The 18166-nt window shown below is 46.4% G+C and overlaps 1 protein-coding gene across 1 annotated transcript in view; it reads right to left on the bottom strand.

Moving 5' to 3' along the window:
• LOC127197685 (anoctamin-2) overlaps positions 1-17011 on the bottom strand; it is a 185622-nt gene extending 168611 nt beyond the window's left edge. Inside the window, exon 1 of the mRNA XM_051155656.1 lies at positions 16990-17011. Within this exon, the coding sequence (XP_051011613.1) occupies positions 16990-17011 (22 nt within the window). The remainder of the gene's footprint in view (positions 1-16989) is intronic.
• Positions 17012-18166: the final 1155 nt, after the last annotated feature.

The following is an 18166-nucleotide window of genomic DNA, read 5'->3' as shown; positions in this document are numbered from 1 at the left end:
GAGGGGGCACCTTGCTAGAGGGAGGGAGTCACTAGAAGCAAGCCCTGAGGTTTGGTAGCCCAGCGTCACTTCCTGTTTGTTCCCGGCTTCCTGCCTATGGATGCAGTGTGACCAGCAAGTCTGCCATTCCTGCTACCATGCCTGACTCAAGGCAGCCCTTCAAACCATAAGCCAGAATGAACCTTTCCTTCCTTAAAATGCTTCTCCTCTGGCACTTTGTCATAGCAACGAGAAAAGTAATTAATACAAGGCAAACATGCATGACACATCCTTGTGTGTGTAGGCTCTAGTCTCAACTGTGGGAGACAAAAGCCTAATAAGTCAGAACTCAGACATGGAAATGGCTCTCAAAGGGTGAGTAACTTCTGAAAGTCAGGGAAAGTCATGAAGATCCTCCTCAGAGACAGAACATGCATCCTGGTTGTTCAACAGTGGTCTCCCAGCTCAGAACACTAAGGAGTAGGCGCCATCCTGACCCATTTTCCTTCCTTTATGCCTTTCTGCACACCTGTGCCTTAGCTGGGCCAGGACAGAACTTGGACCAGAAAGATTGTATCTCAGAGAAAGTCTTAAAGCATCAGGTTTGAAAGCCCCATGGCAGTCCAGATGCACAACTCTGAGATGATAAAGATGACTTTCACCGAGGACCACCTGTCCCTGGAAGCTTTCTTCCAGTACACACAATTCACAGCTGAGGGGAAATCCAAAGTTTTCAGCCAAACTACTGTATATTATCTCCTAAGAAGCCCCCAGGGCCTCCAGAGCACCCACCAGCCATCTCGGCTGCACCCCTTGCATCCTCTTGGCCAAATGCATCACAGCTACCTAGAGGCTCTGCTTTTGCTATGCTTTCCCAGGCCCTGTTGGTTAGGATGAAGTAGATGGCTCAATTTCTAGAAGGGCATACCAGGGCATAATAGCACAGATCTGGAGGACACAGACCTGGTTTGTGCCACATGTGAGGGCTGTGGAGGCATGAGTCAAACCTGGCCCTCAGGAAAGAAAGTCACCACACTTCCGGAGACCCCCTAAGAAGTGTGGAGGTGAAGATGGGTGAACAAGAGTTCAAGACCATCACACAAGCCTGTGAAGCGGGCTGGTGCATTCATTTGGAAATAATCTTTCTCTTCACTCTCTTGGCTCTTAGCACATGTTACCTTAAACATCAGACAGATCCCCGGGCACTGGTGCTTATAGGCGCCATGAGGGTAGAGGCACAGCTTACTCATCTCTGCATCGGCTAGCTACATGTAGCCAAGGGTAAGGCCGGGTGCCTTATCACACTTAACTTCTCCCTGGATACTCGCATCCAGTCCTGAAAATGTCATTACCATCGATCTCTGACTTCCAAAGTTCTATCCTCCAGGCACACAGTGCCCTACCTGCATGGCACCTACACAGGAATGGCTGAGAGCCATTCAAAGGTCAACATGCCTCAAACCAGACTGTTCATCTCCCAGCAAGATTCTTTTGCAGAGTTATCTACCCCATCCATGCCCAGGATGTCCTGTACACGCAGTACACAGACAGAAATCTAGAAATCTCTGGAAATCCATCTGTCCTCATACCCCATATCCTATCTGACACCAATCCTATAAATTTTACTCCTGAAACATCTGCCAACCCAGTGGTTTTTTTTTTTTTTTTTTTACCCTTTACACAACCTAGTTCCAACCCCCACCCCCATTCAACTAGACTGCAGTGACATCTTGCTGTCCCTGCTGTCACTCTTCCTCCCATTGCTATTGGGAGTATATGAGTGCAGTGATCCTATCATAGCCAGAAGACCCTGCTTCACCCCAGTCCTCCCAACCTCTGGCTTTTACACTCTTTTCACCCCCTCTTCCACTGTAGTTGTTGAGCCTTGGCAGGGGACTATGCTACAGATGTCCCATTTAAAGCTGAGCACTCAGCAGATACTTATCCCCAGGAGGATATTTCTTAAAGCCTAATAAGATCTGTAACAAGCACCGATGCCAATGCAGCAACAAAGTCTTCTGATAACAAGCATCTCCTGACTGTCCCTTGCTAGATCTCATCAGACCTGCAAAGAACTGACATACTTCACATCCATGCTTTATGTTGTCAACAGTTGGGAGAACTTACCAGCAAGATATCACTGCAGTCTAGGTGAGTGAGGGTGGGGCTTTGGCACTAGGTTGTGTGAATACTTCAAACTGTGTATGCAAGTTATATACACTTCAAGCTATTCTATAAAACAGAAAGTGAAGAAATGCCTCCAAACTCCTTCTATGAAGCCTGTGTTGCCTTCCTACCTAAACCAGGCGAGGAAACAACTAAAACACAAAACTGTAGGCCCAGGCCTTTGATTACTATAGATGCAAAAATCCTCAGTAAAACCCCATGAGCAGATTCTACAACACTCTTTAATAATCAGACTCTATGGCCAAGGCAGGTCAAGTGTACAAATCAGATCAATAGCTTTTTATAGACCAATAATGAACCTAGAGAGAGAGAGACCAGAAAAATGATCTCATTCACTATAGCTTCATATATCAGAAGTTAATTAGATAAAAACCTAACATAGAGGCAAGAAAGTGGGGGTACTCTAAAACAAAACCTACTAAATACTGAAGGAAGAAACTGAAGAACACACTAGAAGCTACAAAGTCCTCCCAGATTCCTTGCTCAGTGAAATTTATATCTTTATAAACAGCACGCTACTAATTCATCCTCCATCTAAATTGAAATGGCATCCCCAACTTTTCCTGCCTATCCAGCTCCAAATACCAAATACCAAAAGGCTCCAAGCACTCTCTACACACTGTCCCCACCTTCCCAGCATCTGGTGCTGACAGGCAAGGGCTTCCTAGGCCTCAGCAGCTCAGTCCATACTCTCCATGCCAGGCAGAACCCAGTACCATCAGCTAAGACCCACACCCTGACCCCTGGCCCCAGACTTTCCCCACTGGTTCATCTCCAACTGCCAACTCTTCCCATCTTTCTTAGCCCCATCCAGCTGTTCTGGTCAATGCCCCTGGCATTACCTGTATCATCCGCATGCCTGCTTCCCATGTGCTTGCTGCAAAAGCTTCCCAGACACAGTAGGAGGGGCACTGACTTTCGACTTTCTATCCCACTCTGCAGTCCAACTGACTTCTTACCCACCTAAGACGACTGCACATTTTATCCTTTGGGTCCAGTCCTGGCTATTTCAGTTCAGTGGCTCCAAAGAAGAGCTCTTTCCCTTCTTGTTGAGAACAACTACAACCTCCACACTTTTTAAGGCTACAAGTGCCTTAGATAGAATGGGAGATTAAGATAGAAAAATAAAATAAAACCACTGGGAATCCAAGGCAGGAAAAGCCCATGTCTAAGTGATCAAACAGTAAAGCCAGATTCTAGCGCCTCCTTACATCTGCCCTGAGTTCCTTCCTTGAGCCCACCAGTCTCAATTTCTATATGGATTTCCCACACCCATCTCTTGGTTGCCTGGATGACTAAGTTCATTTGTGTTAAACAGATAGCACAAGATGACATTCCCATATCACACAAGTAAAAAGCACTTTGAAAACATTAGTAGGTTCGGTGGGTGGAGTCTTAGTCTGAAGGCTCAGTCTCTAATGGGGACACCGATGGAGGGTGGCAGTTGAGAGGAGAAGCAGAGCTTCCATCTGATTCCTTCAAATTTTGTCGGGGGGGTGGGGAGGGAGAGAATGGCAGGAATCTTCAGGTAGAATGAACATTCAAACAGCGGCAAAAAAAAAAAAAAAAAAAAAAAAAGCAAAAACAAAACCAAAAACAAACAAAAAAAAAAAAAAAAAGAGAGAGAGAGCTCAAGAAAACCTCAGGCAGGAGCCATGGCTATAAACAGGAGCAAGAGACCAGAGACACTGCCAGGAGCAAGACAAGGTGCTCATTGGTCAGAGAGAGAGCAGAATGTGGGTTCAGCAGGTGCAGCGTAGAAGGCAAGGTGAGTCATCAAGGCCCTGGAGCCTCCCCGAGAGGTCATAGGAGCAGGCTTCCCTCCCAAGGGTGCTGGGCTTCCAGGCAACAGGGCTTTTCCTCTGAGTTTCCCACTTGGCACCATCACTGCTTCATCACGAACGACTGATAGCGAAGCTTGAGGGCCCTCGTGCTTTAAAGGGCAGCCTCAGGCAGATGCTGCAACACCAGCTCTAAGCAGCCTGGGGCGGTAAGATCGCTAGGAGTCCAGAGCCAGCCTGGAGATCACAGTGAATTCCCGGCAACCCTAAGCTAGACAGTGAGACTTTATCTCAAAAGGGGAAAGGATATCCTCCATCACCACATCTCAAAAAATATAAAAACATCAAGCCCAGGACATCAGAGGGGACAGAGCACCCCACTTTCCAAGGCTAGGAACAGGCATTCAGGTAGCAATGGTCCTAAACATGGGTGGCTCCTCTTAGGAGCCTCAGAGAGGCCGATCCCTTCTACATTTGAAGGCCCTCACCCATCTTAGGATGGGTTTTCAACTTTGTGGCAGTGCAGAAGGGTCGCCATGCAACTGTTCTCACTTTCACCGCAGTATTTAACAAAGTTCCTGAGATAGCAACACTTTGTTATAAAGAAAGCTCTGTGATCAGTGGGTTTGCCCACTGTGTCTAATGCCAGGATTCTGGGCCTGTTTTTAAGGCAAATAGATTATAGTTATGAGTTGATAGGGAGAGCCAAAATGGGAAGATAAAGTGGGGAGGGGAGAAGGGAATGAGGGAAGGAACCGAGAAAGAGACAGTTAAAATTAAGGGCCATTTTAAATCTAAGTAAAAGCTTCCCAAAATATATACATATATAAAGGCAATATAAATAAAATCACCAAGCTGAGCATGGTGGTACACACATTTGATCCCAGCACTTGGGAGGCAGAGGCAGACAGATCTCTGAGAGTTCAAGGCCACCAGCCTGGTCTACAAAGTGAATCCAGGACAGCCTGGGCTACACAGAGAGACCCTGTCTCAGAAAAACCAAAAATAAATTAAGTAAGTACATAAGTAACCAAATAATGTGGTAGACAAAGCCCCAAATGGCCATCTCTTGTCACCAAATGAAGCTTCTCATACCAGCAATGGGTTATATCTAATCGAGTTGTTGGTCAAAGGGATCATATGGGAATCCCCAAACAACCCAGGCTGTTGTTAAGACTAAAGGTTGCTTTCCACACACTGACAGCAAGGCCCCATTACTGACGTCAGCACCTATATAAGTCATTGGCCATCTTTGGTGCATACAGATACTCTTCATGTTACAAAAGAGAAATATGAACAGCAAGCTAGCCACAAGCTCTTTCATGTACAGCAGAGTCCTGCCTGCAAGATATGCTAGGAGCATAAAACTTGTGGGAGTAACCAAGCAATACCTAATTCGACTTGGAGCCCACTCCACCAGATGGAGCCCATACCTCTAACACTGTTTCAGTGGCCGAGAACCAGAGACCTGGGGTCAAATCAAATACTACTATTCTTTAAGAAAAATGAGAAAATGTAAGAAGAAAATGACTCCTAATGACATTCTTGCTCAGCCATCACCAGACAATCGTTCTCCTATAGCAGATGGGAACAAATACAGAGAAAGACTCACAGCCAGACATTATTCAGAGAACGAGAGATCTTGGAACACTCAGTCATAAATGAGACGTCCTATCAAATCCCTCCAGGGCTCAGGGAACTCCGTGAAAGAGGAGGCAGAAAGAGTGTAAGAGCCAGAGTGGATGGAGGACACCAAGGAAAGAAGGCTGTCTAAATCTACATGAGCAAAGCTCATATAGACTTACAGAGACTGAGGCAGCATGTTCAGGGCCTGTACAGATCTGCACCAGGTCCTCTGCCTATATACTGTGGCTTCCAGCTTAGTGTCGTTTTTTGTTTTTGTTTTTATAAGACTCCTAAATATGTGAACCAGCAGGCCTCCAATTCTTGTGCCTTCTCTTGTGCTCTCTTCCTTCTGTTTGTCTGTCTTGTCCAACTCCTATGTGATAGTTTTGTTCTATCTTATTATATTTTATTTTGTCATATTTATTATCCCTTAGAAGGCTATTTGCTTTCTAAACGCGAGACAAGAGAAAGGGAGTGGATCCGGATGGGAGAGGAGGAGAGAGGGAACTGGGAGGAGTCGAGGGCGGGGAATGTAATGGGGTATATCATGTGAAAAAAAAAATCTGTTTTCAATAAGAGAAAAAAAATGAAGTAGGCTAGGTGAGGCACACTCATTACGTTTTCAGCATACGGTATTTTCAAGATGGGTTTGCTGAGCTGTAATCCCACCATAGGACAAAGGAACATCTGTCCTCAAATGATAGACATCGGTTCAGAACCAGCACGTCTGCTGAGCAATCCTGAATGAACTGGGGGCATCATCAGTTTACAACCAGGGCCCAGTTGTCTGCCTGATCCCACCACAGCTTGCCCTGCATGTCCTAATGAACACTCCACAGCTCCGAATGCAACCACACTAAACCCAAGGTCCTGTCACACGAGAAAAGCCTTTTCTAAATCTGCCTCCTTAGCCCAATTTACCATACAGCCTTGGCTCAGATGCAACTGAACACTCCATTCATTCCCAGTGACAGTGTTGTCACAGTTAGCATCTTTACCTGGTGCTGACATAGGAGAGCCAGCCTGCACACAGACCTCCCCGCCACTGACCTTACTTTTCTTGCTGTTGCGATTTGAATTTAAAATGTCCCCCCACAGGCATTTGGACACCCTTTCAAGAGTATGTGCTTCACCTTCATTGAAGAAAATGGGTCAGTTGAGGGTGGACATTAAGGGTTACAACCCAGCCTCACTTCTAGCCTAAGTGCTCTCTCTCTCTCTCTCTCTCTCTCTCTCTCTCTCTCTCTCTCTCTCTCTCTCTCTCTCTCTCTCTCTCTCTCTTTCTCTCTCTTTCTCTCTCTCCCTCCCTCCCTCCCTCCCTCCCTCCCTCTCTCCTTCTCCCTCTCTCTCTCCCTTTCCCTCTCCCTCCTCTCCTCTCCGCTCTCCTCTCCCTCCCTTCTTCCCTTCCATCCTCCTTCTTCCTTCGTCCTTCCTTTTCCTCTTCCTCTTCCTCTTCTTCCTCGTTCCTAACAGTGCCATGTAGCAAAGAACTCTATACTCTAGCCAGCACAGAGTCTCTGATCGCTGGAGTTGCCCATCACATCAGACTGTCCCCTCAAACCATGAGCCGAAATAAATCTTCCCTCCACTGAGTCGCTTCTTGTCGGGTACAGAGTCGCGCCAGCAGGAAGGGGAGCTAACACATGAGTTCTCCTTGGCTCACACTGGCATAGTAGACTCAGCCTGCCACAGTGAAGCGATTGAACCAGGTCCTTCCCATCCTCTGGCTTCCTACTTCTGCTTTCTAAAACATTCACACAGTGCTCTTCACAATCTGCGCTACATCTACCTGTCTGAACTGCTTAGTCTGCTTTCTGCCTCCGTCTTCCCCATCCTATGCTGCACACACGCTCCATCATGTTGTAAGCTCACCTGGCTGTCCTGTGGAAGGGTAGGGCTGCTACATACAAACTTCTGTATCTCTGTTCATTCGTTCCAGAGCTATGCATTGTAGGACTGTTCCAATTATAAGGCTGAACAGTACATAGTTCTTTCCAACAAGTCTTGGTTCTCACAGGGAAGGAAAATGGCTGACAAAGGAAGACCAGAGCTTTCCACTCAGCCTAGAGGTGTCAGAAAAGACCCCAGAGAAGATGACTCTTTTTTTTTTCTAAGAACTGTCTCACAATGTAGCACAGTCTGTTCTAACTCACAAATCTCCTGTCTCAGCCTCCTAAATCCTGAGGTGATAAGTGTGGAGGAATTCTTCTGGAGGAGAAGACTAGGCATCTGCAGTGGGCAAGGTAGGAGAAGAGATTCCAAGGCAGCCCTTTGGTCCTGAGAAGTCAGTCTCTGATTTGGCTATTTCAGATCACTGGGCTCCTGGGACTGAGGCCTGCTGCCTCCTTCTGCTTCTATTCCACCTACATTCCTACCAGTAACCAGCTGTGTGGGGTGGGAAGCACAAAAAAGACCCTTTGAGATCAAAGTTAACATTTTTAACATGTCCTGGAAGGCCTTTTGTTATCTTTTATATTCTTCTCAACTTTCCCAGTATTTTCTCCTGCTCCGCCATGCACAGGCATATGTCTATATATTCTCTCTCTCTCTCCCTCTCTCCCTCTCTCTCTCTCTCTCTCTCTCTCTCTCATATGTGTGTGTCTGTGTGTGTGTGTGTGTCTGTGTGTGTGTGTGTCTGTGTGTGTGTGTGTGTCTGTGTCTGTGTGTGTGTGTGTGTGTGTGTGTGTGTATTCAGAAAGAAATTCCTGTAGCTCCCACAGGATGACCTGCTTTTTCTCTTCTTTGGCCTTTGGTATAGTCTTTGATTCAGAACATCTCTCTCCAACTCTTTAACCATTGCCAGATCCCATTGTTACTATGCAAGGTCATAATTTATAGTAATGTAATAAGATTTTAAGCAGAGGAGCAACATGATTTAAATTACATTCTAAAGACCATACGAGCTATAGTAAGGATAAATGGCATGTTTGTGGAAGAATGGGTGGGAGATGGGGGACTGATGGGTAAGTGGAGGGATCTTTAACACCTTACTACTCAGTACCAATTACTGTCATGAATGGATGGACCTTTCATTACATGGGTCGCAGTGTTCTATAAAATCTCTATTGTCTTGGGATTTACTAACGTTCTCTTTCCTAATGCCTCTATCAGATATAAACATTCTTGTGTTAGTCAAATTTCCAGGCGTCTGCTGGAACAGATACCTGAGATAAATCAACTGAAAAAGAAGAAATTTTCCTTTTGGATCATGGTTTGAGAGGTTTTGGATCATGGTAAGATGTCTCTACTGCTTTGGAGCCTGTAGCAAGACAGCACAAGATGATGCATGAATTTAGTGGAGGAAGCTGCTCACCTCATGACAGCCAGGAAGCCATAAAAGTTGAGGTGCTAGAGTTCTGGTATCCCTTTCAATCCCACGGTCCCAAATACCCACCCCCATCCCATTAGCCACTGTCTGCCACTTCTGAAGTTCCCCCATATCCTGATAGGGTAGTAAGCCAACAATCAGACCTTCAACAGATGGGCCTTTGAAGGACATAGAAGACGCAAACTGTAGCAACTCCTCATTACCCAAACCTGGCCTCACTGGAAGGGCCAGGCACCTTCTAAGCAGTTCATGTTTGTAGCAACTCATTGAACCTTCCTGATAATCCTCTGTAGGACATGTTATCGTCCCATGTCCTCGATGAAAAAATCCATAATTTAGAACTCAAACAGGTGGCCCAAATGAAACTTAATCACTGGTAGCCGATCCTGCACCGTGGTTGGGAGCATGACTGATCAGATGAAGGTATACATGCCCTCCTTTGTCTACTGTGAACACACAGCCTGTTTACAACGTAATTGATCAAAACTATCCTACTAGCTCATCAATTAAGCCTGTTTTGATATAGTCTATCTACAATGTAATTGGTCAAAACTGTCCTCTTAGCTTATTAATTAAGCCTGTTTTGCAACAAGTTCACTCTGTTTGACATAAAAGATGACGCATTATGAGCAATGAGCAAAATATAATTTCCCTCTGTCTGTGTGTGTGTGTGTGTGTGTGTCTGTGTCTCTCTGTCTCTGTGCCTGCCTGTCTGTCTGTCTGTCTATCTCTCTCTCCCTCTCTCTCTCTCTCTCTCTCTCTCTCTCTCTCTCTCTCTCTCTCTCTCTCTCTTTCTCTGCACTTTGATTGGCTCATCTCCTTGGCGAATCCCCTCAGTGTTTCTCATGCCCCCACGCAACCCACAAACATCCTATCTCTGACCACCTATTTCTCTTGAATGAACCCACAACTTTCCTTATCACAGTGAAGATAAATATCTCAAAACTAGAGACGGAAGCCTAAACATTGAAATTTAGGATGGATTTGTATTAACTGGTGACTAATGATATTGGTCATCTCTTCGAGGAATGCAAGCCACTTGGGTATCTTCTTTGTAGAAATTCAGATTCTTTGCCCACTTACAAACGAGACTACTGTCTTTTTGTTATGTCATTTTAAGACTCGTTTACATATTCCAGAAACAAATTTCCTATCTGGCCTACGACTTGCAAATATTTACTTCATTTTATGTCTCTCCACTTCATGATGGTGTCTCAAAGCATTATTTGCCTTTGTATGATGTGTGTGAGAGAGAGAAAGAGCAACAGTGAAAAGGAGAGTGAAAGAGTGATAGATGGGGAAGGGGCGAGAGAGGGGACAGATGGGCACATGCATTGCCATGGGGCACCATGGAGGTCAGAGGTCACCCTCGGTGCCCATCTCACCTTCCACCTTGTTTGAGACATGGCCTCCCTTACTGTTCAGGACTGCACACACCAAGGCAGCCACGTGTCCGAGGATTCTCTTTACATCTCCCCATCATGTCACTGGGGTCACAGACGCTTGCACTACTGTGTACAGTGGTTTTTGTGTAAACTCTGGACATCTGAACTTTTGCATCAGGCACTTTCCCCACTGTGCTCATTTTTTCCCAGCTTTTTATCTGCCCCCTCATCCTACATCGACCGTGTGCCAGATGCACACTACCCAAGCCCCATCTTTGAGGGGCTCTCCCTATATGTCTAGAGTACATAAAAATATAGTGGGTTGTTTGTTAAATTTATCAGACTGGGAGAATTTGGAGGCAGCATTATTGAACAAGACTGAAATATAGGCATTTGACATGGATAGTACATCTGGGAACTGAGTTACTATGTCAATAAGTACAATTACTTCACTACTATATCCACACTGGTGGCAAATAATTAACACTATCCATATAAGACAGTCTGCACAGCCAACTGACACGTCACAAATACACTAAAAATGAAACTAGGTGGAAAATGCAACAATGTTCACTTCTTGCAAACGTAACAGCCCCGGTTTGGTGACAAGGTGGTAGGTCATTTTCCAGGTCATTTTCAGGGACTCTGGATGACAGCAGCTCCATCGGCATCGACTTTGACTTCCAGATGATGAACAGTTGCTGAAAGGAAGAGTGTAGACGAGGTGGCCAGAAAAGTGTCTATGGACCAGACCCAGGAGTAGTGAGCATCACCCTACATGGGCTGCTGCCTAGAGCTCAGTCTCATGGCCACATCCACTGCAAGGGAGACTGGGAAATACAGACTAACCCATCGTCGGGAAGAAGAGAGCATGGAACACAGACTCAGATGAGCAGCGGGTGCTCTTGTAATAGGGACCTGCAAGAAAGGCACTTGTAGTGTGGCATAGTCACACTTACAGATTTACACATTGGCACAGATGTACACATTTGTCTTTCCAGGTAAGCTATGCACTCTTCAGATTTCAGCACTCAGAACAAAGCATGGTACATAGAAAATGCTTATTAAATAGTCTGTGAATGATGTGGAGCTTTTGTTTGGTTGGTTTGGTTTTGGGTTTTGGGTTGGTTTGGTTTTTTTGTTTGTTTGTTTTTTATTTTGATCAAGAATGCTCTACCAAAGATGACTTGTCCTCCTGATAACATTACTTGGAGGTATAGAACCTTTCAAAAGTGGGGCCTACTAAGAGGTCTTTAAAACAGTTTTAGCTGCCCTTGAAGGGGATTTTAAGACCCCACCCCCTTCTCCTCCCTTTTTGCTTCCCAGCCATGAGGAAGGGTCTTCACTCTCCCACAAGCACCATCTGCAATGGGTTGCCTCACCCCAGGCCCAAAGCAACTCATAAATGGAACCCCCAAAGCTGTGAACCAATATAAAGTTTTCCTCTTTATAAATTGATGCTCTCTGCTCTTTTGTTATAGTGACAGGAAACTGACTCATACAAATAGTGAGCTGTGAGACAGCAACTGGTCAAGGAATTCTGTTGCTTCTTGAGACCCCACATGGAATGCTGTACATCTGTGCTGCCAATACAGAGGACACTGCTTGATAGCACTGTGACCAAGTCTCTAATGAATGTCCTAGAAGTTAAGGGGCCAAACTGAAGCCATGATGGAAGAAGGGGCTAATCCTGGTTGAGGCATGCACCACTTCTGTAGTCCTGGACCAAAACATGCTCGTGGGCGCCAGGTGTGGTGGCTTTTCCTTCGTCTCTAGCGACAGGCTTCTCTTGCTCCGGGACTCATGTGAAACCGTGTGGCACATGACCTGTGAGAATGACTGTACTACAAAATATGAACAATGGTTAGTGTTTCTGAGTTTGTACAGAAGTTGGAACCACCATAGACTGCTAGCAGGAATATACAATAGCACAGCCACTTTGGAAAATACTTTGAGATTCCTTGAAAAGAGTTCAAGAGAACTGTCATGCGTGGCGAGACTCTTCACTCCAGAGAAAGAAAACTAACTCTGTGCCTGAGAGATGAAGGACGCAGCGTTCCCAGTAGAAAGCCATATGTCCATTAGCTGACACATGGATTAACAAAATGCATTATATGCTTACAAGGGGACACTGTTGAGCCATAGAAAGGAGCTGAGGACTGATTCATGCCAGGAGGCAGATGAGCCTTAAAAGTTTGTACTCAGTGAAAGGATCCAGACACTAAATGTCACAGAGCAGAAAGTTCCACTTATGGTTAATATCCAGGATAAGCAAACCTATAAGACAAAATTAGATTACTGCATTCCAGGGACCAGAGGGAAGGGAAAAGGTACATGACTGTCATGGGGTATGAAGTTTCTTTTCACATGATGAAATGTGCTAAATTAGATTTTGGTACAGATTATGCAACTCTGTGAATATATTAAAGCAAACCCATTGGACAGGTAGGTTTTATGGTATGAGAATTATATATGAATATGACTTTTCTCTAATAAAATTCCTAGAACTGAAAATCACAATAGCTAACAAGAAAAATGTATGAGATGAGCTTAGCAAAAAAAAACAAAAAACCAAAAAAAAAACAGGAGAATACAGAAAAGAGACCAGTAAAGTTAAAAACAAAAGCAGAGCAGTGACACTAATCTGGTGAGCAGAGGACTCAGGGTTGAAAAGCAGTTACCAAGCCTCAGGGGCTACTAGACAGGATCAACCAGCTCAGGACACATACGGTTAGAGTTCCAGAGGAAAAACAGGAGGAAAAGGGGACACAAAAAAAAATTGTCGCAGAACTATTGATCGAATCACCATAGCGTTGACAAAATATAGCAGCTTAAAGATCTCAGAAGTTCAGCAAACTCAACAAAAAGTACAAGGAAAACCACAACTGGGAAAGTGGAAACCAAAGCTTAGATGATTCGCCAGGCTGAAGACAGGCTCCCCACCTGAATGAAACTAAGGCTAGCTTCTCATCCAAATACCACTGACCAGTCAAGAGACTCCTAGAATATTAGTAATAAAAAGCTAACTCTTATTGCACAACCAAACAAAAGGGCCTTCAAGCCAGAGGAAAAGATGAAGAGCTGTTTCAGCAAAACACAAACTGAGAGACTCTGTCTGGGGCAGAGCCACAAGCCGGGAGGGACTGTGGATGGTCTTGAGGCTGAGAGGAGAGGTCGACAGATAGAAGCCTGAAGGAGAGCAGTCTCTGCTGGGTGTGGTGGCCAGTGCTTGTAATCCCAGAACTGATGGGGTTGACGTGCTACCAGCCAGGGCTACACAGCGAGTGTCGATAGTGAGACTCTACTATTTCAAGCAAGGGGGAAAAAAACAGTTCCCGGGAGAAGTGTCATAAAAAATTGAGAGCCACTGGTCTATGTGGAATATTAAATGGAGTTTCCTATGCACTGCACTTCCTTTCCAATTAGAGATTTAATCAATTAGCCCATTAGTCATAGAAACCTAGGCTTGCAATCAGCCATTTTACACATGTAACAGAGATGGGCTGGAGAGATAGCTCAGCACTTAAGAGCACTCACTGGCTGTTCTTCCAGAGGACCCAGGTTCAATTCCCAGCACTCATATGGCAGCTCACAACCATCTGTAACTCAAAGTTCAAAGGGATCTGATGACCTCCTGGCCTCCACAAATTGCGAGCATGCATGTGGTGCACAGACATACATGCGGACAAAGCACATAAATAAAATAAAATAAAATAAAAATTTAAATGTAATAGAGCAGGCTGGTCCAGATAAAAATAAAACAGAAATATATTCTATCTTAAATTATCGGAAGCTACCCAGTAACCATCCATGAGTAAATAATACTCTTTAAAACCTACTAATGGGTGTTAGGGATTTGGCTCAGCAGTGGAGTTTAGCAGGTGCAAGGCCCTGGATTTTGTCACCAGCACTGAAAAATAAAATAAAATCTGTGACTAAAACTACAGCATTTTATGTTGACCAACATGTTGTGTCAATACGGGTTGTCCTGAGGCAGGTTCTTGCTAGGTCCTATACACTGGCCTTGAATTTATGGTTCTCTTGCCTCAGCCTCCTGGGTGCTGGGGTTACAGGTGGGTGCCATCACACCTAGCTTATAACATTCATTTAAAATTTAATGCTGGTCTCCTTTTATAGACAGTGAGAGCCATGTGACTTACTTCCTTTTCTGACCTGTCAGAAAGTTCATACATTTTCTCAATGACAGTGGCTATTCTTAGTCTAGCTAAGTGTGTACCCCGAGCCTGCCTGGGCTTAAGCCCTTTAAATAAACTGCCCATGCAGATTCCAGGTCAGAAACAGCATCGGGGGCCCAAACTTCCCTGCAACATGATCGCCGCATTTAACTCGGCCCCTTGCAAAACTAATGCATCCTATAGCAGCCCTGGTTTCACGCACATTTCCCATTCTCAATTACTGGCCTCCAAGGCTTCCTCCTAATGTCGTCTTTCAAATAGAACAAAAGCAATAAGGTTTGTTGGTGGGGGAAATATATGGTCCAAGGTCAGATGCTAGTTTAAATTCTGGTTTCTTAGAGGTTGGTGATCACGTGATCATGGGCGTGGTCCTTAGCGTCTCTGAACATCAGAGCTACCTTCCCTAAAGTGAGCTGAGTAGAGGCTCCCAGGATTACTGTGCCAATCATCTGCCATAGTGTCGGGTACACTGAAATGCTTGATAAAGAATAGCCTTGATAGCCGGGCGTGGTGGCGCACGCCTTTAATCCCAGCACTCGGGAGGCAGAGGCAGGCGGATCGCTGTGAGTTCGAGGCCAGCCTGGTCTACAAAGTGAGTCCAGGACGGCCAAGGCTACACAGAGAAACCCTGTCTCGAAAAACCAAAAAAAAAAAAAAAAAAAAAAAAAAAAAAAGAATAGCCTTGATTTCCCCTTGGATACAGCCTCAGCTAGAAGACATGTAATCAGACTTGCTCTCCTCACTCTCCTCCCCATCACACTGCTCCAGCCACTGCCTGCCCCATGGTCCTTGAACAGCTCCATCGCTTTCATGCCATGGCCCTCTGTTTCTGCACTAAGCCATCCTCTAGGTGTCTGCAGGCTTCCTCCTTAGGTCTTCCTTAACCACCTGGCCACAACTAGAGATCGACACAGATTGATGCTCTTCTCAACTAAGTCCCCATCTCTGGCAGTCAAAGCATGGTTTCCGTGCACTCTAGGCATGACATGTGCAGGCTGGGATACGAGGCTTCTTTCACCCAGCAGAAAGGAGCCACCGAATATATGGATTAGGAAAGAATAATTAGATCCCTAGAAAATAAGAATAGATATGTTCTACTTGGAGCCCAATTGCCTCCTCCTCTCTAATCCCACAATGGAAGACACAAAGAAAGTACACATAGAAGCTGCAGCTGAACACTCAATCAACCAACACAATGGCGCTAGGACACACAAAGGCAAGTCAGAGGACAGAAGGAGCCGCTGGACCTTCCTGGGCCTTCAGATGCCAGCATGGCAGTGCACAAAGCAAAACAATAACAGAAGCACATGGGTCCTGGATGTTCCACAGATGGAGCAGAGTGACAGCAAGGTTCCTTGTGTGGGGTCTGGTATCAGGTTGCAAAATTCAGACAGGTGAAGGGACAAACGAGTGTCTCTGTCATCTTAAAAAGCAGCTTTCCCCACTCTAACACACACACACATATATATACACACACACACACAGGCACACACACTCACATACACACATACTCAACACACACACACTCATACATACACAGACACACATACACACACTCATATACACACACTCATACAGACACACACACTACACACACACTCATACACACATGCTCCTACATACACACTCCTTCAGATACACATGCACACACACACACACACACACACACACACACACCCCTTATCTAAGATCCTATTGCCACCTGCCACTTGCCTTTGGACTAGATCTGACCTCACTCAGTGGGACCTCCTGCCCTGGGCCAGGGCCCATGTAGTTCCCGGATCATCTGTTCACAGAATATTAGGACTATGGCTAACATTTGCCTTCAGCTCCCTTCTCCTTGTTCATCCCAAAGCCATAGTCAGCTCCCATTCCCGCTCCAGCAACAAGACACCCAGCCGCTCCCATCCCAGGCAAAGACAAGCTCCCAAGTACATCTGTCTGCTCACTCTGATTTGGGAGGCGCGGTAAAATCACATCCTTGATACCCAAACCCCACCTCAGTCTGCTTTTCTTCTAAGAAACACCTGTGGGAATGTTATACCTGTGCTTTCCCACACCCAGGTAACATGACTCATATCAGAGACCTTCCTGATGATAGCGTGAGAGAAAGAGCTTTCTGGAACCTGGGGGTCACTTTTAGGGTGCTGTGTCCTCGGTGCACTGTCAGATCAGCCTGGCTCCTGGCTTGCTTACACTCAGACTGAGCCACATTGAAAGACTATAGCAGGGAGAGGCAAAGCAGAACTGGTGGCCGGGCACTGAGAGCTGGCACCAGCCCTCTGCCACTCGTCCCCTCCTTGATAAAATATGTAAAGAAAAATAAGATTTCGGGGGAACTGCTCCAGGCAGCTTCACCTTCCCTACCACAGGGGAAAGAGGTCAGCATTTTTTTTCCCCTTCAGGTTCACTCATCCCAAAGGCCAGGTGTTAGAATGCCCTCTCCTCCACATCTTCCTCAACTTGTAGGATGCTGAGAACCAGGGTCCTGGGCAGGGGAAACTTACCTCGCAGCACAGGGGCCGCCATAGTGCTGGTCCCCTGACGCCAAGCCCCAACTGGTGGCCCCTGGCCCCGCTCGCCTCTGGACAGGCTTATGTGGCTGCCTGAGAGTTAATTCCATCTCCGGCTCAGCTCCGGCTCAGCTCCGTCTGGACGTGCCCGCCCCTCATGCCCCTGCAGCCGCCACCTCCTCCAATCCATCCCTCTCCGCAGCTCCCCCCCCCCACCCCCCACCCCGCCCCTGCTCTGAGAAACTAGCCCAACTTCCAGAAAGGCTCTCATGCTCAGGTGCAGCCTGTGCAGCGCTGGGATCAAGGGCTGAGGACCAGGGAATCAATGCTGCTGGCGCTCCTCCACCCAGAGCCTGGGTGAGCGCCACACAGCCCACCTCGCCCGCCCTGTGATAATTCAGCCGGATTATCTCATGAACCGCCTGGCTGATTAGTTTCTAGTCCTACCAGGGAAGCCTCCTTCCTGTGGCCCCAAGGGTCACCACTCTACAGGCTACAGCCCTGGGTGGTAGTAGGGACTTAAAACAACACAACGAGACCCCCTTCACATACTCCATCACCAGCTGCCCGGTCTGGAGGAAAGCAGAAGAGGCTGCAGCTGTGTGAATAGAGGACACGTGCACACAAGAACACAGGGCGGGGGGGGGGGGGGGGGGGGGGGGGGGGGGGGGGGGGGAGAAGGCACGGGTCTATTCGAGCTTCCCCAGGAGACGCTGAAATAGTTAAAGGGTGCCTAGAAGTTAAGCTGTGGGGCAATGCTGTGGTTTCCCTGAGGTGGCTTAGGGAACCTATGTTGACACAGGAAGAGCCCACAGCCTGCGTGTCCCAGGCAGAACACCTTGCAGTTCAGCATCTCTCTCCCTCTTTTTTTTCCCCCCTTCATTCTCCTTCCTTTGCGGTACCCTCTTCCTGTTCCACAGACCCTTCTCCGTGTCATTTCTATTCCTACGTGAATAAAAAGGCACCCACCCACCCTATCCATCCCTTTTCTATCCTCCCTCAAGGTGTCCTTCCACCGCATTCCCCTAAAACCCTGTTAGAGACTTTTCTATTGGTTTGATTAAACGCTCAAAAGCAGCTATGGGAAAAAGGGCTTATTGGGCATACATAAACTTCCAGGTCACAGTCCATCACTGAGGGAAGTCAGGACGGGAACTGAAGGCAGAAACTT

The sequence above is a fragment of the Acomys russatus genome, chromosome 13, assembly GCF_903995435.1.
Source record: "Acomys russatus chromosome 13, mAcoRus1.1, whole genome shotgun sequence".
Lineage (NCBI taxonomy): Eukaryota > Metazoa > Chordata > Mammalia > Rodentia > Muridae > Acomys > Acomys russatus.
The sequence above is the reverse complement of the archived record's forward strand: the minus strand, read 5'-3'. Positions and strand labels throughout refer to the sequence as shown.